This window comes from Serinus canaria, chromosome 3, assembly GCF_022539315.1.
Source record: "Serinus canaria isolate serCan28SL12 chromosome 3, serCan2020, whole genome shotgun sequence".
Classification (NCBI taxonomy): Eukaryota; Metazoa; Chordata; class Aves; order Passeriformes; family Fringillidae; genus Serinus; species Serinus canaria.
The window spans coordinates 59,632,423-59,659,378 of NC_066316.1; the positions used below are offsets into that span (position 1 = coordinate 59,632,423).

General features: G+C 38.9%; 1 protein-coding gene across 3 annotated transcripts in view; it reads left to right on the plus strand.

Annotated features, from left to right (window-relative positions):
* The window catches only part of ARHGAP18 (Rho GTPase activating protein 18), a 67,380-nt gene that overhangs the window by 28,045 nt on the left and 12,379 nt on the right, over positions 1–26,956 (plus strand). For all 3 annotated transcript variants that reach the window (XM_018916688.3, XM_009092311.4, XM_030236235.2), the window contains exons 2-10: positions 1,294–1,493; positions 3,745–3,980; positions 6,685–6,757; positions 12,713–12,882; positions 15,103–15,268; positions 17,977–18,068; positions 20,366–20,443; positions 23,191–23,350; positions 25,967–26,049. In XM_018916688.3, coding sequence (XP_018772233.3) covers positions 1,294–1,493; positions 3,745–3,980; positions 6,685–6,757; positions 12,713–12,882; positions 15,103–15,268; positions 17,977–18,068; positions 20,366–20,443; positions 23,191–23,350; positions 25,967–26,049 — 1,258 coding nt within the window. The remainder of the gene's footprint in view (positions 1–1,293; positions 1,494–3,744; positions 3,981–6,684; positions 6,758–12,712; positions 12,883–15,102; positions 15,269–17,976; positions 18,069–20,365; positions 20,444–23,190; positions 23,351–25,966; positions 26,050–26,956) is intronic.

Here is a 26,956-nt window from a genome sequence, read left to right on the forward strand (position 1 = left end):
CCTGAGATAAAATGTAAGGACAAGAGACTTTCATTTCAATACTACATAAACTTGCCAAGTCAGCTAGATAGGAAGGTAGGAATTAATTTACTGTGTTTACATTGTGATAAATCCACAATGCTTGGTCTTTAATATGTTTTTTCTCTAAGAATGAGTGGTATTTATTACTTAACCCCAAACCGTGTCTTCTTTATTAAAATGTGGAGACAGATTCAGACATAGAAGACTCTGAAGCTCTTCCTGAAATACAAAGAAATTATTTTTTAATAGAAGGAAAAATTTTGATACACTGTTATAGCAGTAGTTTAGAAAAAGATTACTGAAAATCATCAATGTCCTGTCTTACCTCTACAAAAAGCAGGGATAACTCTGAAGTTTAATCAGATACTACTCATGTAATCAACTGTTAATCTCAGTCAGTTTGTGGCTTTTGATTTGGTATATTTAACTGTAAGGGTGACCTGTAATGTCAATGAAATCATTGCAACCTGGGTCATTTTTAAGCTGAATTCTTTGCTAGGTCAGTGGTCATTTTTGCCAGTGAGTTAATGAGGTCAAAATGATGCCTGGAGGTTTCAGTTTGTGGGTTTCTTTTTTGTAGCTGCAGCTATAATTAAGGTGAAAGATACTTTTGGAAGCCTTTGCATTGCATTATACGTTCGGCAGGGTGAACCAAAAACCACTAACTTCAAACTGTAAAAATGGTAAGCTTTCAGTGAAAGAGGCAGCAAGAGAGAAACAAATAGTTTCTATGGTCTTTATTAAACATTTGAGCTCATCAGTGTACTTCACAAACTGTAACTGCAGTAATTGTACATTGTCCTTTCCCAGCTGTAATTAAGGTCATAGATACCAGAGTAAATATTAATAAAAAAATAAAAGCAGAATAGCAAAGGGAGACAGTAATTGTACTGCTAAGGTGTAAGAATTTACTCAGGCAGAAAGGCACTTTTGAAAAATTCTTAAAGTGGTGATTCTGGGAAGACATGTGCCATGAATTTTGTGGACTTGACTGTTGAAGAGTTGCAGGTATATGTAAGGAGGATTATTAGAACTTGGATTCATTTTTTCTTTTTTAAGACTGATTCTTGTACTGTTCCAGAAAGGGAGATAGAGCAGAAATATTAAATTGAAAATATATTCCAGATACTAAAAGAAATTTTTAATATATTGGTTTGCTTGTTGACAGTGGTTTGTTTTGATACTTTGACACAATTCATGGTGTCACATACATTAATACATCTTGTATCTTAAGATGTTAACCAAAAATTTCTTTTTGATTCCCGCTTATAGCCGTCGGTCTGGACAGTATACAATGAACCATGACCATTCCAAGAAGATCCCCGATGGAGCATCGTTTGACCGCTCAGGATCCCAGGACTCCTTGGATGAACTGTCTATGGATGACTACTGGAAAGAGCTTGAAAACATCCATGAAACCAGAGGAAATAATCACGAGGAACGAGTAGCACTTGTAGTGAAAGAGCCAGATGGTAATGAAATCTGTTCTGTCAATGTTCATCAGTTTGCTGATTTAGGGATTTTTCTTCAAGTCTTACTTCAAGAGATGGCACCTACCTAATGCAGATCAAAAAAGGAGGTCACTTTCCCAAATATCTGCTTTGAAAATTCTGTTGCCTCTGATGCATATCACCAGACACAGGCAGTGCCCTGAAAGACAGTTTTATCTGAGACAAGTAAAAGGCTGATTTTTCTTTGAACGGTACTTGCAGAATATCAGAAAGGTGCCTGTGCTTGCAAATCACAGCAACTGAACTCTTTGCAGTTTACTGTTGAACTAACTTACCCTTTCACTCTTTGTGTATGTTGTTCGTTATTGTAGCTATTTGGATAGAAACCTCACGCTTTAGAAGACAAGCCAATGATTAACCGATTTAAGTTTAGTGAGTAACTTTCTATGCTTGTAACTATTGTGATTGTTCAGTTGTACTGTTTGTGTTTCTCAGAAGCATGAATTATGGGCCACTTCTTGGGGCATGGTCTTAGAGGCTGGGAAATTTTTTTTCTTTTTTGTTGTTTTGTCCTCTCAGATAAAAGAAGAGTAATGTCCTTAATTTCAGTTTTCTCTCAAAAATTATTTTTTAACAATGCAGTAGCTGCCTCTCTTCCATTCTTACAAGACCTACAGTCTCAGAAAATTAAAATGGTGAATTTTGCATTTTGGTACGGCCTCCACATGAGTGAGAAGGATGAATTTTCAAAGGGATTTGCTGTTCTGCCTCCCTAAGCACTTTGAAAAGTTACTGCTCTGAAGAGCATAACACCATGTCCCCTGGAGAAAGCAGCAAGGCTCCCAACCCTTGTGACTGGGGAGCACTGGGGTTTTCTTATGGAGCCATGGGGCATTGTCCAGAGCAGCAGAGCCCATTATTCTGCAGTACACAAACCTCTTCTCTTACTGCAGCTCACTGGTGTGGCTGTGCCTTTAGGCCCTGCACCCCCAGCCCCACCACTTCCACTGGGTTTATATGGAGCCTTCTTCCCGCTGGTTGCTGCAGCTGACTCTGGCGTGAAGCCCGAGTGAGTCAGCCCAGCTGAGTTTCCAGCTCGAGCATGTGTTACTGTGCCCCACACCTTGCCCCATGTGCAGCTACTCTCTTGGGCAGGAGTGCTCCTGAGAGCATGGGATGCTGCAGCTGGCTGATGGACCTGCCTGAAACTGGCCAGGCAAAGGCAAGGCAGGGGAGAGAGCTTGCTCACAGCTGCTCTGGAGCATGGGTGTAGCCATTCTTTCCAGCCCTGATAACAAAACCTGAAGAGTTTTGTCAGTGGCTCAGGATGTGGCTGCACAGCCATAGCAAAATTCATACTTAAATTTTGGTGTCTGTTTTCTGGATGCTGTTAATATTAAGGTGCCCACTTGAACGTGCTCTGGGCACAGTGGTAAAATGCAATCAATAGTGAAGTTGACATGCCAGCTCTGGAGTATTTATAGATATCTGATAAATGGAGAAATATTGCTTGAACATTTGAGAGAATTGTTGGCATTCAGCACAACCTCAACAGCTACAGACAGAACTTAGTGTTTTATAGAAAATACCATTAGGGTGATACAGATTTCAGAAGCAGAAGTTTTGCCATTGGTGACAATATTTAATAGCTTTCTCTTCTTTCATGTGCACTGATCTGTTAATAAAGGATTCCTTGTCAACTCTAAAACTAAAGCAATTGTTCTGTGGGCTGTCAACAGGCTGGAGACCATGTCATAAGAACTGATGAAAAAATAGCATTAAGGTGACTCATGTAGGCTGGTTTGTCCTTCATTAAATTGAGCTAGTGGAAGGCTGTAGGATTAATGTATCAAGAAAAGTGGGCAGAACCATGTCAGTAAGAGAGCTAAAAAGGTTGAGTATTGAACTAAAAATCAGTGGAGCAGCAATGATCTGGCTTTCAGGCTTCCCCATACACATTTTTATTTAGGTACATTTATAAAATGGTATATGATTTTAATGGAAGTGCTGTAGATTATTATAAAGATTGCCACATAGCAATCTGTATTGGATTAACTACTTTAAAAGCTTTGATATCATATATTAAGCCTTTTGAGGCTCTTTAGAAACAATAGCCTTTTTTCAAGTCATGACAGTGTAAGTAATTCTTAATTGTGTATCCCCTTGGTACTTTTCTATGAATTATATTAAGTGTGTCGTGTCATTAAAATCCAGTGTGCTTGGCAGTAATAGAAAGCCAATGTTTATGCCTTTTTCTCTTCAAATTGCTCAGAGGGAGAGCTGGAAGAAGAATGGCTGAAGGAGGCAGGTTTGTCGAATCTGTTTGGAGAGAGCTCTGGCGACTCCCAGGAAAGCATGGTGTTTTTATCCACACTGACCCGAACTCAGAAAGCTGCGGTGGAAAAGAGAGTAGAGACCGTCACACAAACCATGAGGAAAAGAAACAAACAGCACCAGATTCCTGATGTCAGAGATATCTTCAGGCTACAGAATGACTCAAAGGGAAAAGTGAGTTCCTGTCGGTTGCTTTGTTTGATTCTGGCACAGAGAAGAGAGGGACACGTACGGATTGGGGGGAGATCAGAGTGGCACATGAAGGGGCTATTTCCAGAAGATTTGTGCCTAACTTCCCTGATTTCCAAGGGAATTTTTCACTAAATTTTCAGAAATGGTGTTTGTCCAGATTCGACATTGCATTAAGCAATTTTAGTATTTATAGGCCTGTAATTGGCCTCATCTTAAAGCTGATGAATAAAACAACCACTCATTTTAATTGGAATTATTTTTCACACGGATGAGAAACTCATCACAACAATCACCCAAAGAGCCTACTTTTACCTTTGAGTGGTTACCTCTTACTTACAGGTGCTTTTGTTTGTTTGTTTGTTTGTTTGTTTATTAAAAAAGGGGGGAAACAGGGCATTAGCCTAACCTTCTTGGTTTTGGTCTTTATGCCTATCAGCTGGCAGTGTAAGCCCCATACTAACTCCCAGGGCCTATGTGTGTGTTAAACTGTGTATGGGAAGTTACTCTGACAGGCCCCAAAGGGTCCCAGTTTCCCATCATGGGATATTGAAGAGAATTCTTTTCTCACATACAGGAAAGGGGAAGGAGGGAAATGGAGGCTATGATTAGAATTCCTTTTCTATGGAGAGGGGCGTGTGTCCTCTCTGCTCCCTCAGAGCACTGAGATCTTCAGCCATAAGAATGAGACTTTATGGCATGACTGGGTTACCTGACCTCAGCTCTGTCCCTTGTTCTCACTGCTGACACTGCCTTTCAGTCCAGTGGTTGTGGTGATGGAAAGCATGGTGGATTTTGAGGGCATTTAATTTCCTCCTTCCCTCAACAGCTTCCTCTCCTTCAGCAACTCCTTCTAAACTCAGTTGAAGTGTAGTGGGGAAGTGGTGTGTTCTGGAGGCACAACTTCCCTTTCACTGTTCTGCTTTGCCTGTGGTTGCAAAAGAGATATTAACTCCATAAAAGCTCTCTGGGATCTGATTTGTAATTGACTCTACCCAAAAATTACAAGATCTAATAGCAGAGCAATTTAGGTAAAATATCATGTAACTTAGAGCAGTGTAATTTCTCTTTTTTTTTCTCTTTTATTTCAGTAAAGCACAAGAAATATTCATGCCCCTGTATGTAAGCTACATACTGTAATTTTTGAAAATCCTATGTCACAGTGTTCAATAGATTTTTCTTCTCTTAAACTACATGTTTTGATATTGAAGACACCACTGAGAAGACAAATTGTTTTAGGCATTTAAGATGTATAAAACAAAGGGTTGTTTATTAAATATGGAAATATTGGGGGGAAAAAAATCCTTCTAAACTTGTCTCCTTGACAGACACAAAGTAATACAAGTATAGGTCCTCAAACTTGTAACTTCATTCCTTTCTCCAAAGCAAGATAATTGTTCAGAAATCATTGCTTGTGGTTATTCACCAAATCTGTCACTGAAAGGCTGTGGGAAGTAGCTTCCACTACCTCCCTAGATAATTTGTCTCAATGCTTTGTTACTCACCCGTCATTAGAAAGCTTTTTATATAACAAAAGAGGACTGAAGCCACCTGCAGCTGTATGAAGTCATTCCAGTTTAATAATAGTCTCCGAAAATCCTGTAGCCTCCCTTCATCTGGAGGAAAGCAGGAGGAAAGGTAAAACAATAGTGTTGATGTTTTGCATCAACACAACAATTGTGTTAATGTTTCTCCTGAATTTCCTGTCATATTCCCAAAGAGAAGCTAGACTTTTGGTACCTTGACAGCTTCCCATTCTGCTTCTTCTGCTTTGTGAAACAGAGATATTTTTTTGGCAATCGTGCTAACCTCTTCCTCCTCTCAAGATACCTGATTTAAAAAAAAAAAAAAAAAAAGAGAGAAGTGAAAATACAGATTGTGCCATTAGGATAAGTCTTTAAAACTTGCATTCTCAGTAAGAATGGAGTTATAAATTGCTTGAGTAAAATACAATTAAAAATACAGTGTGCTAAACATTAATTGTTAATTTGACTTGCCAAAAAGTAAAAATGATATGTAGGTAAAAATGTATATGCATCTATGTGTACCCATATATATGGACATAGATTTTCTACATGTTCTGAAATATTTTGTCCATAGTTGGTGTCATCAAGGTCACAAAATGTCACATCTTGAGACTGGGAAAGGCAGCATTACAGAGAGGAGAGGATGGTTCAAATCCCTTCCTGTTCTTCATCTCTTCAATGTGTCCTGGTTTTGTGCTGGAAATCAAAGCTGTAAGCACAGATAATGTCAGGCTGCCCTGCAAAAGGGATGGGATTGCTCTCTAGGGGAGGCAACCATGTAAGCTTTTTCAAGAGAAAGGAATTTGGTCTGAGTCAGTCAAAACATCTCCTCCAGATTCCCTTTCCATATCCTTTCTAGTGCTAACTACAGCTTCAGGTCAGACTGCATTTTCTTATTCTTGCCACTCTGGAAAATAAAGTCATTCACCCATGCAGCCTTCTAGGAAGAAGAGGAATTGATTTAATTACTTCTTTTTTTAATTACCTAGGTTTCAGATCCCCTTAGACTTTGGCAGGGGGTTTGCTTTTGAAACACAGAGATGTGCTTTTGCACACCCCTGAATTGCAGGAGTGTGTGTTTTAATCCTGCCCAGAGTCAAAGGAGTTTCTACAACCATGCACTAGGTTTTTATATGCATGCATATTTATTGTTCCTTTCTTAGGTCTGTGATGGAAGTGAACCTTCAGCTGTGAGAACAAGTGAAAACAAAAATGAAACACATGATGGAACAAAAGGTAATGTCAAATTACTCTCTTTGTTTTAATTGTTTTTCTTTTAGTTTGTAGGTGTTCAACTACAGAGGATTGTACATGGGTCCATGTTATAAGTAACTTTTCAGCAAAATCAAATTAAATTATAATGAGAAACCTGTTCTGGACTAAATTGTTGATGTGTAAAATTTTAAGTGTGCCTGTAGGTTGTGTCCTTTGAGCACCTGAGAAACCCTGTTTATTATCAGGGATCAACTTATAATCAAGCTGTCTGGGAGAAGTCTTCTCTCATAGCTTATGCTCAGGTTGTTTCTGATCCTTAATTTATCACCTCTGGTCTGTCTCTGCTGTACAGTACAGGAAATTAAGGTCTACGCATAAACTCATCAGTGCATACTGAAATAAAAAGAATAAAACCAAATGGACTATAAGCAAAAAAAAAAAAATGAACTGGCTGGACTCAAGCATCAAAAAACCTGTGAGAAGTAGCTCTATACCTGTAGCTCAAATTAAAGGAAAAAACAGGGATTAATGAAAAAAGGTTGTTTACCTTTTCAAGGAAAATGGAAATGAAATCACATTCTGTGTGCCTGTGTTGTGTTCAGTGGTGCGTGCTCACAAATGAGAGGTGCAGTACCCATGGAAACTCTTTCCTCTCACCATCAGGATAGTACATCATATAGTTTGTGATTGGAGAGTATGATTTCCAGTGAAAGACTTTGAGAGAGCTTTCTGCTGTTCTTCAGGTCCAATAGTAAAAGGATGGCTGTCCTGCATCATCGGGTTTCTTCAAAGTAAGGGTTGTACTGTGTCTGTTATACCACCCTACCCACCCCTGTAGAGATCAGGTTATTTAAGTATTAAGATGCAGCTATTTAAGTTTTAGGCTGGCAGCTATTTTAAGTGTTAAGATGCTGCACTGTTATTCTGCTTCGTTTATATGCTGGGGTTTTTGCTTCTTCTGAAGGACTGGATACCACATAGATGTTACACTGAACCCTATACCCACACTAAGCAGGCAGATCAAGTTACCTATTTCAAGTTAGTTAGCTGTAATTAAGCCACCAAATAAAGTTCTGCTTCAGTTCTAGAATACTGACCAGTAGCATTTTGAAAAAAATTGTTACTTCAGAATTAGACTTGGAGGACAGCAATGGACAATACAGAATGTGCCTGGCAGTTGAATTGGGAGACATGAATATAAACCAGCCCTGAATAACACTGAGTCTCTGTGTTTCCAGAAGGGTGTATTTCCCTCCTGCCCTATCAGCAAACCTCACTCCAATAAGAACAGTAAAAAAATTGGGAGGACTGCCAGACTGCTGGTTCAGCACAAGGGAAGGAAGAGATGCCTGGTGCTTGTGTCAATAAACTTCGCTGTAGGATTCAGAGCTGGAAAATTACCAAGCAATTATTACAGAGTTTTTATCACATCTGGTTCTTTCTTTCCCCGTGGCCCTGATGAACCCTTCAGAAATGGGAAGTTCTGAAAGGCAAATCCCATATGCTAGCTCTCCTCAGCACAGATGGTGATGTGGATGGCAAATGCTGCATGCTTACATCCTGATACATTCCTGCTCTAGTCAACATGCTACAGTGGGCTCTGCTCCCAAGATTGGAGCAAGAAGGAAAACTCAGTTCAATCTGCAGTCAAACCATGCAGGTTTGGTGGTGTTAAAAGCAAGCATGCATCTGGTTCAATGCTGTGCTGTGATCTGTCCTCCAGAATAAGCCAGTTAGTGTTAGACAAACAGTGAATGAATTTAAGGCAAAAAGTAAACAGTGCCTGATATTTCAGAGGTACTAAATATTTATGAAATCCAAATCCAAGGGCATTATTTTAAAATGGAAAACCTCTTTGACACAGAAGTAGTCCCAGTTTTACCTGAAAAAATATGAACATCATCTCAGACATTAAAGACAAAAAGCCTAAATTGAGACATCTTAAAATTGTTATGGTAAAAAACTCTTTTGGCCATACTCCAAAGGTGATAACTGTTCATAATGGGATATTTGAATGCTGCAATCTCAAGTGCTTCTGCCAGACTGAAGTTGTTAATGGTTTGCCTTTAGAGCATGCCTGGGCTATGTGAACCCATTCTAGTTTCTCCTTTATCCTCCTTTCTTCTTCTTTCTGTGTCCAACACATCTTGTTTCTTGACTAAATAATATATGCAAACTCACAGAATAATAAGTGCCTTTGTTTCATGTAGGTATGGAGTGTGTCTCCAGGAAAAAAAAAGAAAATTCAGAATAATGTACTAAGCTCTCAAAAGGCATTATCATTTTAACAATCCATGACACTCACTAAAGGCCTGCAAAGCTAGGAATATGTTCAATAGGTACAAAAGAAAAGAAGTCATTTTCTTTGGAATCCTGTGAAAAGGAGTAAATAACTGTGTTGGTTGAGACCTCTAAAGAAATAAAAAGGAAATAATAAAACACATGAAAAGCTAAACACTTATTAGCTTAAGTAGGGGAGTAGAAAAAGTCAGTTTACTGTGACTGCAGTTGTTTTTCTGAACTTAGGATTTGCTACAGGGGAAGAATAATAGATAAAATCTCTGTATAAGGGCAGATTCAAAGGATAAACAATCAGGAGAATGGATGAACAAATTGTGTGTACCATGTATAATATGAGGGTAAAGACCAGTAATGTTTGCTTCTTGGTAGGGAAAAAAATCTGTAATCTGGTGGTTTTAAATTAAAGAGTTTGGTTTTGCTTTTCATTTTACATGATAAATGGGGATCCTATAGCCAAAGTAAGGCTGTCAGTGAAATGGTTACAAGGTTTTTTATTTTCAATTTATACATATCTATGAACTAGCATTTTAGAGAAATGCTTTGTCAGTCAAAGAAAAAATCATTCTACCTTTCCAGCTGTAAATTAAGATCTATCAGCTTAGCTCCATTGGTGTATACTGAAGATTCCCTTGCAAAACTGGGATACAGCACCGTTGATTCTTGGAATGTTTCCTTGTTTTATTCCTGAAGAATTCCCATCATTTTATGTAATCTTTAAATAGTTCTGTGAACTAAGGAAAGGGTACAGAACTCATGTAAAGTATGGTTTCCACATCCTCACAGACAGTATTTGCATTTTTCTGTATCGCACTTGCATTTCTCCCATTAAATATAGCATGTGGTTGGCAGGTTGAGAAGTCACCAAGGCTGCTTACTCTTACAGCTGCTGCCTAGTTCAGGGATGTACAACAATGGGAGCAAGGCTACACGACCAAGAAAAGACTCCCCACAACAGCAGCCCTTCCAGACCTTTAAAATGTGCAGTGCGTTACTGAGACATCCGCTTTACATGACACCTTGTATGACCAGAGGACTGAAATAGGAGCTACTGCTTTTTGTTTGTTAACATCAGATCCCTCCTAGGCTGGTGGGAAGTATGTAGGTCAGGTATAGGCCACATTAGCATGACAAAAGTTTTGGGGGGGACAGGAAACTCTCTTCATTTGGTATGGATGCATTGAACAGTTTACATGATATATACTGATATAAGGGCAGGGATGCCAAGGAGCAGAATCAGGGATGAATTTGACCTTGGATATGTTTGCTTATTGAGGACTCAGATATCTCTTTACCAAAAGGAGCAGCTCTGGTTTCAAGATCAGCTTAATCTTTAGCGTACGCCATAGGCATTTTGGGGTCTGTGGAAAGTGAGCAGAAGCCACTCTGGAAAAAACAAGGGATGAGTAACACACACAGCTGGCAGAATATGAAAATGTTCTGTTCTACTTCTCACAATATTGCTTGGTTTTAAGTAGAGTCAAAGTATTAACTCAAATCCACTTTCTCTCCCTGAGAGTGTCTCAGCTTAGGTAAGTACTTTGACGTGGGAGTGGTTGTGTGAAGCACTGTGCCTTACCAGAAAGTGGCTGTGGTGGCTTCAGCCATTTGCCTGTCAGGTGCCCTGAGTCTGGCCCTGGCTGACTGAGGTTATTTTCAGGACTTAATCTGAATAATGTCAGAATAGTTTTGTGTTTTTAAATAAGATGCAGATATAATTTAGAAAAGTTGGCGAGTTGCTGTAATTTTTTTTAACTTCCCACTTCATATGTTGTTCAGATTGTGTGCTTGCAGCTCATTTCTTTTACAGACCACTGATACCATCAGTGTAGATCAGCACTTGCCTGACTCCTCTTAATCAGCCTCTCTGCAGGCTTTCCCCTGCTTCAGAATCAGCTTTTGCTGTACCTGTAACTGTTTTCTGGGAACTTTTTTCTGTCTTGGCTTAGGGTAGCTACTCTAGGCCATACAAAAATTTCCCACAGCAGGGTAAAAAAAAAATAGTTTATTATGTTGCACAACATTCTTACACCAAAACATATCCATTGCCCATGGTTCTCCTTCACAACTCATGCCCATTTCCATCCACTTTTCCTACACTTATGGTATATTAGCTTTGAACAGGCTGCAGTCTCGTGTGAATGGGAGCCAGTGGCTGAATCATGGTCCCAGGACTAGGGAAGTGATTCTTCCTCTGTACTCAGCACTGGAGAGGCTGCACATCAATTTCTGTGTCCAGTTCCGAACCCCTTGATTCAGGAAGAACACTGAGGGCCTGGAGCATGGCCAGAGGAGGGTTACAGAGCTGGTGAAGGGTCTGGAGCACAGGTCCTGTGAGGAGACACTGAGGGAGCTGGGGGTGTTTAGCCTGGAGAAAAGGAGGCTCAGGGGAATCTTGCCTCTCTGCAACTGCCTGACAGGAGGCTGAAGCCTGGTGGGGTATTGGTCTTTTCTCCCAGGCAGCAACAGGACAAGAGGACACAGCCTCAAGCTGTGCCAGGAGAAGTTTAGGTTGGACATTGGGGAGAAGTTCTTCATGAAAGGCTGATTAGATATTGGAGTGGATTGTCCAGAGAGGTTGTGGAGTCCCTGGAGGTGTTTAAGGAAAGGCTTGACACGCCACTTAGTGCCATGATACAGTTGAGATGGGAGTGTTTGGTCATAGGTTGGACTCCATGATCTCAAAGGTCTTTTTAAACCTTAAATATTCTGTGACTTTACTCTTCCATAGTACCTGGAAACCTTCTGTGATTCTGTAATGACTTGCAAAAGGAACCTATTCCTTGATGTACCATTTTGGATAGATATCATGAGAAGGGTGGTGGAGAGACTGAAAGCTTTCTTAGACTTCTACACTTTTTATTAAATACTGAGTTTTACTATATAATTTTCTTCTTGATTCTCTCACAATATATTTTAACTTCAGACCAAAAGCAGTGGTTGATTTACTGTGAAATTGGGAAGCTTCTTTTTCTAAAAGCAGAACGGCCTCTCCCTTTTTTGATTCTTTATTCCTTTAACAAAAAATGTTCTAAATTTGTCTAGTGTTTGATTCCTTTAGGGAACAAAGAAAGAGAAGTAAGGCCATTGTTGTGTACTTAGTCCTTCCCTGCATCATGGAAACATGTCCAAACTGTTTTGAGGAATCTAGACTCTTCAGACTGAGGTGAGAACAGGAATAATGGAACAGAGATATGATCTGTGTACTCCCTGTTATTCCCAGATGTTAATCCTTGGGTCATGGAGGACAAATTCTCTGTTGCTTTTGAAATTTTAACAGCAGAAAAATTTGCTGATTTATTTGCAGGATGTTACAGTATTTGAGGCTAGAAAGTGATAGCAAGAAACTTCTGATGCCAAAGCTCTTTGGCTTTGCAAGACTGTGGGAGTCTGCTGTTTGTTTGAGGTGGATTGCTCTATCTTTTCATAATAGATAAATAGGAGAGAAAACCCCATGCCTTGGCAAAACTATTGAACCTATAAAAGTTGAACCCTTGTCAATAGCTAAATTTTTGACTGACATAAAAAATACAGGAGCAGTGACTTTGCAATCAGAACGTCCATTGCTCGCACAGCATTAATTTCTGCTTGGTTTAAAACACTCTCATGCACTGTGTGGTGCTCAATTGTGCTACTGTTGATTTTTAGCTTTTTTTTTTTTTTTAATGGTGTTTTCAGGTCCAAAGTTCAGTCTTGGAACAGATGAGCAGAAGAGCCTGCTTGAAGACATGCCGTCTTCAGACACTGACATCAATTTGGAGATATCATTTGCAGAACAGGCAGCTAATCTCAAAGACAGTTCAGCAGGCAAAATGTACAAAGGTGGAGGTGGTGACACTCTTCTCCCGGTAGGTTTTCTTATTTATTCCTCTTTATTTTTAGCTAGAGGTACTGTATAGGTGATATTTGTCTGAGACTGAGTGAATTAGATTTAGAAGAATGCTGTCAGATTTAGCTTTGTAGAGATAGAGGTTCTTAAGTTGGCTAATTTTTGGTAGTAGTATGCTCAATAGCATGAAAATAACTACATTTATGCCTTTTTATGTACTTGTGTGTCTGGAAAAATGTGCTCTATATGTAAGCAAAAATGAACTTCTAATATTAAGCTGGAACAGGGCTTAGTGGTGGTTGTACCACTCTATCCTTGCTTCATTTGTTTACGTCCCCTTTTTCTGTTACCTGAGGTGAGATGGTTTACCTCTAATAAAAAGCTCTTCTGTAATATGAAAAGGGTTGGTGGATGCCTGTAGAAACCTTATGCAGTTGTCTGATGCGGGTAGGTGAGGAATGAGAATGAAGAACAGAATTGTCTGTAGAAGTTAGAGGTCTGAAGTCAAATGGTGGGAAATGAAAGATTAATTTGAACTCAGTTTTTCTTTCCAACTCTTAATAAAAAAAAGGCTCTTTTGGAATGAATCCATATAAAATCAAAAGAAAACCCTCTAAAGGATTTTGTTCTCGATCCTCAGAAATCTCTTTTAGGATCTCTCTCTACCTACCAGATCATCAACATGTAACATGTACATATAACCTGTAGACTAATGACTGGTGTGAAAACTGTCTTGGTGATTTTTTTCTTTTTTTTTCCCTAACACTGTATGCAAACATGTCTGAGTAAACACAATTTCTGAAATAATGTTTCCCAGTTCTTCAAACACTTAATTTAGATAAGGACTTGTGCAGTTCTTCAAGTAGTAATTACCCCATGTATCCTAGTTTAAACATTATAAACCAGACACTAATGGATATTTAGAGATGAATTCTAAAGTGTTTGAGTCATGTTTCTCTAATGCAGCCTATAACAAGGAGATAAAAGCTATGTCCTAACTTCTGTATATATGCATAATACATACATTAGCTCAGCTTCTGGCCAGGCTTGTGAAGGATTGCTCAAAGACATGGCTGTGCGATTTCTTCTTCAGTTACAAAAGGAGCTGCAAAATGATAGGAAAAGGAAGGGAGTTACCAATTTAACTCTACAATATATTGGTTGCACCTCCATCATTGGCAGCTATTTTTAAGCAGACCTGTTTGTGCAAGTCAGTGAAAGCTCAAGGTGGGGAACTGGCTACTCATCTGTCTTTTGTAAATTATGTTTATGTTTTGGTATGTGCCCTTGTAGTCATGTACCATAACCAGCAATTCAGCTCTGCTATTGTTGGGTTTGCATAGGGTAAGAAAATAACTCATGAGTGTAATATATCTTTCCAAGTGGAAGAAAGTCTTGTCAAGCTTCCTGCTCTGAGTCATGCATACTTAAAAGCCTGCTGGTGAGAGATGGAGTTAGAAAGGTCAATGAGTTGGGAAGTCCCTCACCCATTCAACTAAATTCCTTATATTGCTCTCTGACTTGCAGTATCTAGTATCTAGTGCAGTAGAAAGGAGCCATGATTAAGTATCCCCTTTCTCTGAGAAGATAACTCCTTTATTATTATTTTTATGGCAGCCAAATGCTTTATTTTGTGTGCACAAATGCAGAAGGATTTCTATCCTATTGCATAGGATTTCTATGCAATTGTATGTGCATAAGATTGTTCATGGACAGCCATTTCCACCACTATAAACTGGAAAAAAGGTGCAGAATGTGGAGAGGGAGTATGTGGTTGCAAGCAGGAAAAATTACCAATCCAGACTCTTCTTGGAGGTGCCAGGTAAAAGGATAACAGTTAAGGAATGCAAGTGACTAATGGTGAAATTTTTTTTTTTTGCATAGTAAAGATAGTGCCCGTGGGAGCATTCCACACTGAAACAGGTTCCCACAGGGGTTATTGGGAATTTTCAAAATTCATTTGAACAACAACAGCAACAAGCAATCCAATCAGACTGAATTTAGCCTTGCTTTGAGCAGCAGTTGAATTAGATGAACTCCAGAAGTCACTGGGAACCTCAATATTCCTATCATTTTAAGATCATCTACTTTTTAACCTGTTTGTGGGATTCTCCTTTGATTTAGTCAGTAACAGCAGGCTTCATGATGAAAGGTTGTACCCTGAAGGAAGTACAGCCTTTGAGCTAAGTAATTTGTCATGACTTGGATTATTTACCCTGCTGCAATTCTCTGCTTTTAGAATTTCAGACTGCCGAAGGACAAAACAGGTACCACAAAGATTGGTGACCTAGCCCCTCAGGACATGAAGAAAGTCTATTCTTTAGCACTGATTGAATTAACTGCTCTCTATGACATACTTGGGACAGAATTCAAACAGCAAAAAGCTGTAAAAATCAAAACCAAAGGTAAGTTGGAGTTTTGTATTCTGAACCAATTATGTCTGTTTAATGCAATGAAACAAATGCGCCAGTTTCTTTATGATCTTCCAGCTGAAAAATTATATATAATGTATAAGCAGTAACATAGGCCCTGAGCAACATTTAATTTTACACCTTAAGGCAAGTTTTAAACAAGTTCACTGACATAAGTGAAAAATTCCAGCTCTTTGTCTAAAATTAAAACTCAAGACAGTCACTGAGCAGGTAATCTAAGGACTGAAAGGTAACTATCTCAGTAGTATGCCATGCAGCAAGAATTGCTTCACAGAAGTTTGTATGTGCTGATTTATTCCCAAAGAGCATGTGGTCTTTGTGGGTATTCTTTTCCTGATTTCCTGAAGGTAGGTACTGGTCTACTTTCAAAATTGGACTCAGTGATCTCAAGGGTCTTTTTCAGCCTTTGCAATTCTGTAATTCAGGTGAGTCTAGCTACTTTTGTGCTTTTATTGCTGTATGTGGGAGATGCTGGGAGCCTTTGTCACCTGGTTCCTTTTCTGCCTGGCACAAATGTTCCTGTGTCATCTAGGCCTTGCCCATCCAGTATTTACTTGGTAAAATCATACTTTACATATGATGAATGGCACCATATAAAGTGGAAGATTTAAACTGTTGCAGAGCAGGCAGAGGCAGCTGCACCATGTCACTTTCCTCTGCAAGCCATTGGAGCATATGTGTAATCACAGTGCTTTCCTTGGGAGCATAGAAAGCATGGAAACCAATTTCTTGATGCTAGAGATTTTCAGTGCTTTGTTTGGTTTTTGTATTTTTGGCTTCTGCTAAATGCTTCACAAGAGCTTGAGATGTGTTACCAGTTAATCACAAGCCTGCTTTGGCCAAAAGTCTGTTGTCAAGGTTCAGTGAATGTGACAGTGCAATAGCTCACTTTAAATAATTGAAAGCAACAGAGAGCACAGAGAGATACACAGCAAGGTACAATAGATTCTTCAGAATATGTTCTTCACTTTACAGTAGTAGTAAGCAGCTTTTTTAATGCAAAAAGCATACAGAGAAGCATGAACAAGACCTTGATCGCTTGAATGCATTTTCTTCTTGCAGAAGTACTTGTGCTGTCACTAATAAACAGAGACAAAGCATTTTCTTCTCTTGTATTTTGGGTCTTACTTATAACTGCTTCTTCTTACAAAATTAATTGTTAATTGAATTTCACTCTCAGCATTATTATCTGAATGGCAGGCATTCATAAAATGGTGAATTGATTAAAAACTTCTTTAAAAGGTAAAAAAGATAGACTAGGCTCATGGCAATGTGTAGGAAATGGACAATGACATCAGCTTTTCTGCCAAGCTGATTGCTTTTGCAATGTACTGCCTTCAGTGCCCTTTTGTTCTGTCTGACCCTTACCTCTTCACCCCTTAAGTGTTTGGCCAATTGATTCATACAGTGGTGGGTCTATTAGTTTTCTCCTTTGTGCTTGAGTATGTGAAGATGATGAAAACATCATTCTTCTGGGGAATGCTGTGCTGTGCCCAGCACTGCTTTTTTATTGACCTCCTGGAGTTTGGTTTTTCAACTACATTTCAATGGAAACTTTTATTATTGACAAGAACTTCAAGATAATAAAGCTATGGGGTATGGATATTGCCTGTATGTACGAGTCCCTTGTATTTTATAGGTAGACTTTTTATGCTGATAGATACAAGAACTTCTGGTTTGGCACTGAAATTGATCTTTCTTTGATGTATATCATGTTTTCTCAAGGGGCTGACAGTTTTTTTAGTAATTGCATCTGTTCTGTCTTCAATATTGGCAGGGCATCATACCAAGCAGCAGGTTTTGACTGTGTATTTTGTATTGTTATGTGCTGCTCCAGAAAACTTGCACATACAGCAATTATCAGTACTTCTGACAGAGAAGTTCTGTCTCAGCAACTTTGGGTTAGTCATTATTAGCATAGCTCTCTTTAAATGGTTATCCACTTCTTTTCAACTGGGCCATAACACATGTAAGTCCCATTTACATGAAGACTAAGGTTGGTTTGTCATCAGGGCTAAATTAACTGTGACTGAGTTCCTTTTCAAAAAAAAAATTGAATTGCTTTGGCCCTATTGTAAAAGTTATTTTTTACCAAGAATTAACTGTACTTCTGCTGGTTTTAAAAATGAACCTTTAGTGAGCTGGTTGTCTTGCTGTTCTGCTGGTGCTGTATAACTCAAAAGCACAGGAGTTGAAAAGCTGTTATTTCCAAACCCTCGTAGAGAGAAGTGTTCAGAGCAACTCTGGGTGATAACTGTATTTGTCTCATTTTAGTGACCAAGTTCTGGATATTTTACTCAGGCCATTTCCATCTCAGCTATAATGACTGGCATGGAGTGGTGAAGATCTGCATTGCAGGGTCATTATCACATCCATTCTGCAAACCAGAACTGTGCAGATGGTTCATTTATGCAGTTTGCTTTACTGTACTCCAGAATATGTGGATGGCAATTTGAAGTCAAAACAGAAGACTCCTGAGGAAGGGATGATGAATCCTTTTAGCCAGAATTTTTTGTGTAATAACTTGAATGGCAAGGACATTAAAACAGTTTAAACAAAAGATCAAAGCTCTGAACACATTGAATAGACTTACTGCTTCAGAAATGTGGGTTTATGCCAGTGTCACATGTCCTGGAAAAAGATCTGGGTAATATCTCAGCTTCTTTTGCTTTATTCTCCAGACTCTGGCTTGTTTGGTGTCCCACTGTCACTTTTACTGGAACAGGATCAGAAGAAGGTCCCAGGAACCAAGATCCCACTGATTTTTCAGAAGGTAAATAGGCATGAAGAAGTTAACTTTTTACATACATGCAAAATGACAAAAACGTAACATTTTGTCCTGGATTTATTTGATTCCTGTCGCAGTTTTCAGCATAATACTCTAATCCATCCAAGTTATTATGACTTTTAATTGCAACTTTACTTACTAATTCAGTAAATGTGATACTTTGCACTGTATCAGACCCATCTTGAATTCAAGAAATAAACTCACAAGGCAGATGCTTTTCCAGAAGACGTGTTGCTTTAGTACAAAGGAGTATGCCTTTGCTTATATCGTGTCATGGTAATGGGGGAGATAATTGGAAAGAAGATGGAGACTCTTCTTTCATTTGCTGCCCATGCATAGCACATCTCATTTCATGAGAAGAAAATAAACCACTGTCTGTGGATCTGTCCTAACACTGACAGAAACTCAGTGCTCTCTCATCACCATTTCAGTCTGTTTGTAGAGATGCTTGCTGCTTTTTGAGAAACAGAAATCTCAAAGTAGTTTTGCGTCATGGTCTGAAAACTACCACTGTGTCATTCATGCCAAAAATTGCTTTCTCAGGATCATGAAAACACATTTCTGGAAAAGTTGCTATCTATAAACTGAGAAATCAAATTGCAAACAGTGATTGATCACTCTGCTATCCTAGCAACATCGAAAATTCTACATAAACATTAATATCTTATAGATGTGATTTGTTTTGCAAGGTGCAGACATCATTTGGAATACAGTTTTACTTCAAATGAGAATATGAAAATAAAGAGTTTCCCATTTTTTCTGCTTGTTCTCAGCAGCATGTGCTTTCCAAGAATAGGGCATTTATATAAAGTATAAGAGACCAATTTTGTTCATTCTTTTAAATGTATCTTGTTTATCACTGAAATGAAACAAAGCAAGCTAACAGGAAGGCTGCTTAATTAAAAATACAAATACACCTAGTTTTTATTTCACTGACGAATTTAAATTAAAAATAATTACATAATTTTGTCAGGGGTTTTGCAACTGGAAAATCTGAGAGTAATAGTGATTCATGTGTTGTCATCAGAGGTTTCTGCTGACAGTAAGTCCAGTCTCTGGCCTGCTAATGAAGCCATGCAAGGCAGCCCTGGTAGAGATGAAGGGGGAATTTCCCACAGACAGGAGGTTGGTGGCCAGTGGCCACTCTTGCTGTGTGCCAAGGGGAGTGAGTGTTCGTGGAGGAGTTGTGGCCACCAGGTGTGCCACCAGACCTTGCCTTCCCCAGAAGTGGTGCTGATGGCAGGTCACACACTGCCCACAGCATCTTTGTGCCCAGCAGATGTGAGTGGCAGGCACTGATCTGGTGTAAGCCAGGTACAGGGTGAGCTGGATGGGGCCAGTTAGCACTTTTTTTTTTTTAAACCATGGAAAAGGCACTAGGGTGACACTTCTAGTGCTGTTTTCTAACTTTGTGGGGTTTTCTGTCCAATCTTTTTAGTGGCGTTTATCTGTCACATAAATGCAGTGGTAGGTAAACTCCCTTTAATTTCTGTAACTGGAAAAAACTCTGTTGCATAATTTTTCTTACTCAAGCACTGGTGCAGGAAGGCATGTAACAAAGGCACTGCCCTAGTTAAACATGGTGGGAACTATTTGTGCTCAAATTATGTCATCAGCTTTTGACGATTACAGATTTGTTTTAAATACTTTTAATTCCATCCTTCAGTGAATATTTTAAGGCATATTGTTTAGAGAAAAAAATTATTCTGTGGGTTTTAATTACTTTTATGGAATTTCTTGCAAATTTATCCATGTGAAGGGATGCAGACTTTTAAGTCTGTTAGGAGAATGTCAGAACTTGCAAATCAGAGGCTTCTTTAAAGCCTAGAAGTTCTTAGTTCTCCTCTTGTAAAGTCCTAGAGTATTCATGAGAATGTTACCTTAATTATTTTGATTTATTTTGATTTGGAGACATTTTAACAAGGATAGTAATTGGGATATAATTTTGAAGCCACAGTATTTTTTGAAAATAATTCTTCAGCCTTCAGAGGAGGCTTGAAGGAGGTAAAAAATATACAGGTTTCTTTTTTAATAAAATAAACAAACTCCTCTTTAATAGGACTCCTAAAAAAGGGTAAGAACCACACTAAAGTTTCCTTCTACAAGAACTGTAATTCATTTGCAAACTGTGTTTGAATCTCTGCTTGTTACAAATCTGTGTGCACAAATGCATATGCACAGAGAGAGAGGCAGAAGCATAAAGCCTTTAATATATCAGAACTGTCTGCCAGTAATTTTTAATTGGCATCTTTGCTCATTCCAGTTTGGTTTGTGTTTGACAGCTGATTGCCCAGATAGAAGAGACAACTCTGGAAACAGAGGGACTTCTTAGAATACCAGGAGTTGCAACGAGAGTAAAGGTAAAGCATTGCACAGGTTATTAATATCCGCCAAAATGAATATGTGGTTGCTGAATTTATTTTGTCATACAAATTGTATTTTAGCATCCCATTGGTATCAAAATCTTCAAAAACAGAAAACAAAATCACTTTACAAAGAAAACTGAATTATATTAGCCAGAGATTTTATGCTTTCACTCACTGTAGTTTTGGGGAAAGACTGGAGCTTAAGTTTGAAGGAGAGTCAAAGCTACTTTTCAAATTCAGTTGTGCCAAAATCTCATTAATTCTTGGCATGAGCTTTCCAGCCTTTTGCTTTCTCCCTGAACCAGTTTAGTCATCTGAACAGTTCATACACAGTCTTTCTACCCTAGGAAGAAGCTTTTCCCTGGCATTGTGAGCCTTTTTTAATAGCTAGACTTAACCTGTGTTACAGGGCAAGGCAGGCAGCGTGCACTGAAGCACCTCTCACATTTATTTTTATGAACAGCAATATAAGAGCTCGGCTGGCCGAGCGCAATCTTGTTAAGCGCGTCTGTGCACGGTGACACTTCCCAGGGTGAGTGCCAGCTACATCCAGCAGGCTCTTCCCCAGTATTTGCCTTAATGCAGGGAGCTAAATACACACTGTGATTCATGCCAAGGCTCAATGTGTTAAAAGGATGGTCTGAACTGGCCTTAAGTTCCAAGCAGAAAGGACCGTTTAAGTGGATTCAGCTGTCCAAAGATGTCTGCCAGCCTCTGTTGTGTAGAACTTGGTCCAGCTGTTGGCTCATGAGAAACAACTAAAAGAAGGGAATATTGTGGAAATTGGGTTTGTTTATTTACCCGTAACTAAGATACTAATTTTTTTTCAATTTCCCTCCATTCTTTATTTAACAGTGGTTCTGCAAACTGGAGTGATTTCTTAGCGATTCTATTTTATTTGTTTTTTCTTTGATTTTATTAGCTTAATACAATATCTCAGACAGTGGATCATTCACTATTAGGCTTTCATTTATTTTTAACCTCTCTATTTGCATGAACTATTTCTTTAAAAAATAGTTTTGCTAGCAAATATTATAAGTTCTTTTACTTATTCTAATAGAAAGCTTTTTTAAAAGCAAATAATTTATCATACTAGAGGACTGAAGTTTTCCCTTAATTTTCTTAAACAGGAAAAAAAAAGTCTTTTCCTCATTATATAGTTTTATAGAAAGACAGAAAAATACTTTGCTATCATATTCTATAGATTTTTGGGTTATTATGAAAGTGCATTGGATATACCCCATAGTCAAATACATTTACTTTAAAATGTAGGCATTGGAGCACTAGGACACATAGTTGAAATTTCTGCCTTTGCCTCTCTTAAAATAATTCTATCTATACATTTAATACCGCATTTACTGCAGTGATTTGGTCTCAATGTGGATGGAGAAGGTGAATTCTCTTTGAGGGAGAATTTTCATCTCTCTTTCTAAAGCTTGCTCTTTTTGATGATCAGGAAATCATACCCACTTGAATTTAGACATAGACTGTTGCACATTTGAACCTCCAGTACAGTCAGTGGAGACAAAAGATCTCTTTAGAGGACAGTGGAGAATATCCAACTTTTATACCAAACTAAGTGTCCACATTTTCTTTCTAGAAATAGAAATAGATTCATTTTCCGTTTGGACAAAGTTAAATGTATTGAGAAGGGTATCTTAAAAATGTATCTAATATCCTTTGTTCAATTTGCCCTTCTTGTCCAGATAAATAATTATGGCCATATTTTTCCATTGCACATATTTTACAAAACAAGCCAGTGACTCTGTCCTCCTTTTCTGTCCAGAATAACTGAGCTAAAAAGAAGGGAGGGACCTGTGAGAGGGGCCTCTGGCCCTGTACTGAGGTTACTTTTCACTCTGCCAGACTAGGAAATAAATGAAGTGGGTGTGAAATCAAGCCTGATACTTAGCAATAGGCTAAGAAGGACTTGGTCTTTGCAGCGTGTTGCCATTTGTGCATCTGTGAAAGGCCAGCAGTGGCACTGCCATGGCAGCAGGGTAGGGGTATGGTAATGTCTGCCGCCAACGGTATCCCATCCTTTCCCAGCCCCAGAGTTATGACCTTCCACTGAGACGTTCAGAGCTCTTTACTCTTCTGCATAACCTCATGATTTGCAGGATAGGCCGCTTCCACGTGGGGCACATTTGACACCCCATACTAGGCAAAGCTGGATGTGCCCAGCAACATGGAATTCCCTGTAGATGGCAAGACATTCAGCTATGCAGTTATACAAATCATGCCCTTTGTTTTTAAAAGAGAACCAGCCTCACCTTAGTGTATATTTTGATAAGAAGCTGTGTGTCAACACTCATAATTGCCTTATTTGTTTATGAAAATGGCCATGTGTGCACTATAGCAACACCCTTGGGTAGCAGTTTCAGAATTGCTCTGTATATCAGGCAGTCTTAATATTTGGGTAGAGGGGAAGCCATGACCCTTATGTGCTTGAGGATGATATCTGTTTCTTATTGTAAATTTATTCTATACGGCTCTGGCTCAGGCCCATGGGATTTTTCCCCGTATGATTTGACTGCTGCCTATTAATGTGTGTTTACTTGCAGTACTTCTGATCCCACATTTATCTGTTTTGTAGCAAATGACCAGCAGCAACTGGAGTTAAGTGATATTTCAGATGTCCTTCCCCCCCTTTCAAAGTGTGGAAGGTACTGCTGTGTGTATAACGCGTGACTTCCAGCAGCCAGATATTACTGGTGCTCTCTGTATCCATTGCATTTCAGGGTCTTTGCCAAGAACTGGAAGCAAAATTTTATGAAGGGACTTTCAACTGGGAAAATGTGAAGCAACATGATGCAGCAAGTCTTTTAAAACTCTTCATCCGTGAACTGCCTCAGCCACTCCTCACCGTAGAATATCTCAAAGCTTTCCAAGATGTGCAGAGTGAGTAGTGTCCTTTTTGTCTCTGCTGAAAGAATTGATACCCGTGCAGAGAAGTGCCTCTTTGCTGAGAAACAAATTGAATAACAATATGAGTTCTCCTGAGAAAAGATGGGCATAATTTTGCTACTGTGCAAATAACATCTTTCATGTAACAGCTATTTTAATAGCTTACACATGCAATGAAAGCACATTTTCAGTTCCTAATGTTTCTGAGAGTAGTTAGGAGGTATACAAGGGCTACACAGAAAATGTGTATGACAGTATCAGTTTATAAATAGTGTTTGCTTCAAAAGAAAACCACAACAAAGATAAGCAGTTCTCCAGGAAATATAACAAATGATAATTTATACTGGTTAGGGTATTTTATCCATTTACAAGAGAAGTTAGAGCAGAATAGTCAGAACTGCTGATAGTCCGTGGTCCCTTGAGATCAGCAAGTTCTTGTGAAAATGTGCTCTTTGCCAGCTGGGTGCAATACAGCAAACATACCAGCTGTAACTGGAAGAGAGTGGGTTGGTGGTAATGAATCCAGAGTGAGAACCCACATACATTAACTCCCCAGTCAACAGGGGACTGCAAGTTCTATTTCCCTTGCCTGCAGGCAGAGCAGTGGCTCATTTCTAAGAGGGGCTTTCATAGAATCACAGAATATTTTGGATTGGAAGGAATCCACAAAGATTATCAAGTCCAGCTTTTTGAATGGTCCACATGGGGATCAAACCATCAACCTGGCATTATTAGCACCATGCTCCAACCAACCTAGCTAAACCCAGCCCCAGAGAATTCACATGGACAGGCAAACTGACAAATATTCTTAAAAATTCTTGACTTCTATGTCAAGTCTCCGAAGTCTGAGCTGCCTTTCAGTGCTGTCAGATTGGTGGGAGTAGGGGGTTGGTGCTTTGGCCTGCTACACAGTGTTGTCGATTTTGCAGTACTGAGTGTCAAGTTAAAACTGGCCAGAACACTTTCAGATGGTGCTGGCAGCAAAGAGCTCCACAAGGTTGTTTCATTTACTGGATAGTGATTGGACCCAGGAGGGTTTCTGCTTGTGCTCCTGAGCTGTCTGAAGGCTTATGTGGTTTTACTTACCCAGAAGTACTCAGGTGCCAGGATCCAAACCACTTTCTATATTGAACTAAAAGATTTGCTTCAAAACAGACACAGCATTTCATGGACTCCCATTGTTTAAATAGCTTTTCTTGTTGGTTTCATGCAATAAGATTAGGTGGTAGAGAAAAAGGACCATCTTTGTGACAGTAGTCGGTGTTTTTCATAGTATGTGACTAAGTAGTGTGGTTAGAATTAAATTTTTAAAGAACAATTTGAACACTTTAATTTGCTAATTTAAATAATGCAAGCAACTAAAATTCAATTGTTGCAGACAGAAGCTCTTCATTTAAGTAATGAATTTTAATTGTTTTGCAATTTTATTTTTGCTTACTTTCCTAGGAAAAGATTGATTCTCTTTTTTTTTTTTTTAACATTGTAACATATGGTGTTTTGAAACTAAATTTAAGCCTCGCTTTTAAAGTGTCTTTCTAAAGCAGGTAGATAACTTTGCTCTCACTACTTGATGTTTTAAATGATTATACAGTTTGCCATTCATTTATTCAGAGCCTTAATCTTTCGTATGGTAGAAGGTAGTCAGCAAGATGGGTTTTTTTTATTTCATCAGTGAACTTTTTTTTGTTGGCGTCTCCTGAGTTGATTTGGATGAAATGTATTTGAAATAGCAATTCAGTTGGAATCCCAGCAGGATGCATGAGAACAGCCCTGTTGAATTTTGAAATCATGTGATAAAACTATGTTGTGCACAGGTACCCCCTTCTTCCCTGGTTTGATGTATTGGCTGATTCATTAGGAATCTCCTGAGAAGACTTGCCAGAACATGTCCTCTAAAGCATGACAGGAGGAAGTTTATCACAAGTGACAAATATGGAGCTTTCTACACTGCTAGAACCCAGCAGCTCTTCTAGGAGCTCTAGGAGTGCAGGGATGCATTCACTGTGCAGCTTGGGTGAACCATGCACCGCTGAGCAGTTGGTAAAAGGCAGAAGCAACGTTGCTTTTCTTTAATTCACTTGGTACAGCACTCTCTGCTGTAGATATGTGTTAAGCTTCTCTGCTCTTGGCTTCATGCCCTCTGGTTTGCCATTGCAGCTGCTGTTGGTTGTGTGGCTGGAGAACTGCCTCACTCAGTTACACGTGGTATTCATTCTATGGGGGTGACCTGGGAGATGGTGCCGCTGTGAAGGCAACCAGAGAAGCTGTGAAAGCAGTGCTGGATGTACCCTTTGGTGTGTTGGAGCACAGGCTCAGAAAGGGAAGGACCATCAGCAATCCCTTCTTGTAGCATTGCAAAATAAAGTAGGAATCACAAGGCATCTAGAAAACAGTGCCAAAAGACTGCTGAGTCACACCAACTGAATCCTAAAAGAACATTTGGAAATGAGTATCAGAAAACCAGGATCTGCCAGTCCTTTGTCGTACTGTGATAATTAGCCATGTGTATGCATTCAGCATTTTGCAAGAAGTTTCAACTTAGAAATCATGCTTTTTGAAGAGTATAAATAACTGTTCCAAAATACTGAGCTCAGTGTGCTTTATTGGCAGATCTCCCAACGAGGAAACAGCAACTGCAAGCTTTGAATCTTTTGGTTATCCTTCTACCTGAAGCAAACAGAGACACCCTGAAGGTTAGAATTGTTAATACTCTTTTCCTGCATATACGTTTTGACTATTTCTGTGAATCTACTGTAATGAATGCCGTTGTCTTTTGAACATTCTTTTTTTTTTTAGTTCAAAGTTAATGCTGAAATTACTGACTCTTTTTATTCCCCCATATTTCACATAACTTTGGGAGAAAAAAAAAAACAACTTAGAGCCCTAACTCCTCCCAAATGACTTTAAAGAATGTAACTTGACATTTTTCCAGGGTTGCAGTAGTAATCTCCCAGTGAGCAACCTTTTCTCTTAGAAGTTTTGCTCCCTATTTTTTTTTCCTTTTTTTTGCATCAGTCATTATTTTCAGTGCAAAAAATAAATAGTGTTAGAATACAGTGAATGTGAGTTTCCTTTTGTGAGGTGGGTTTAGCTCTTAATTTTATTCCTCACTCTCTGTGCTGTTTTTTCTACTCTCAATAAACTAGAAATTTACACTTCCTGTTGCTATTTGTAGCATGTTACATGGATCCTTCCAATTTGTGCTTGTCCTTTTGTAGCAAAGCTATTAATGCTTTTTTTCAGAATATGTTTACCATTAAAGCTGTTACAATCAAGAATGAATGCAGGATTTGTGTAGGATGCAGAACATCATCTATTACAGGCAAAAAATCCTACTAGGTCTACTGTTCAAGCAAGACTTTCTTTTTGAGTTTATTTGCTGTGTGGAGGCAGTCAAGAAGGCTCCTGAGTTGAGCTGCAAATATCTGGAACCAAATTAATTGAAAATTGCCAGTTTCTAACTGGCTACCTGTCATTCACAATGCAGTGCTTTACTTGTGAATTGCTTACCTTACAGAATTAGCCACTCCATGTTTCCATGAGCATGACAGCTGGCACTATTGTGTTCACTTTCAGTTTAACAAATGCCAGCAGTAATGT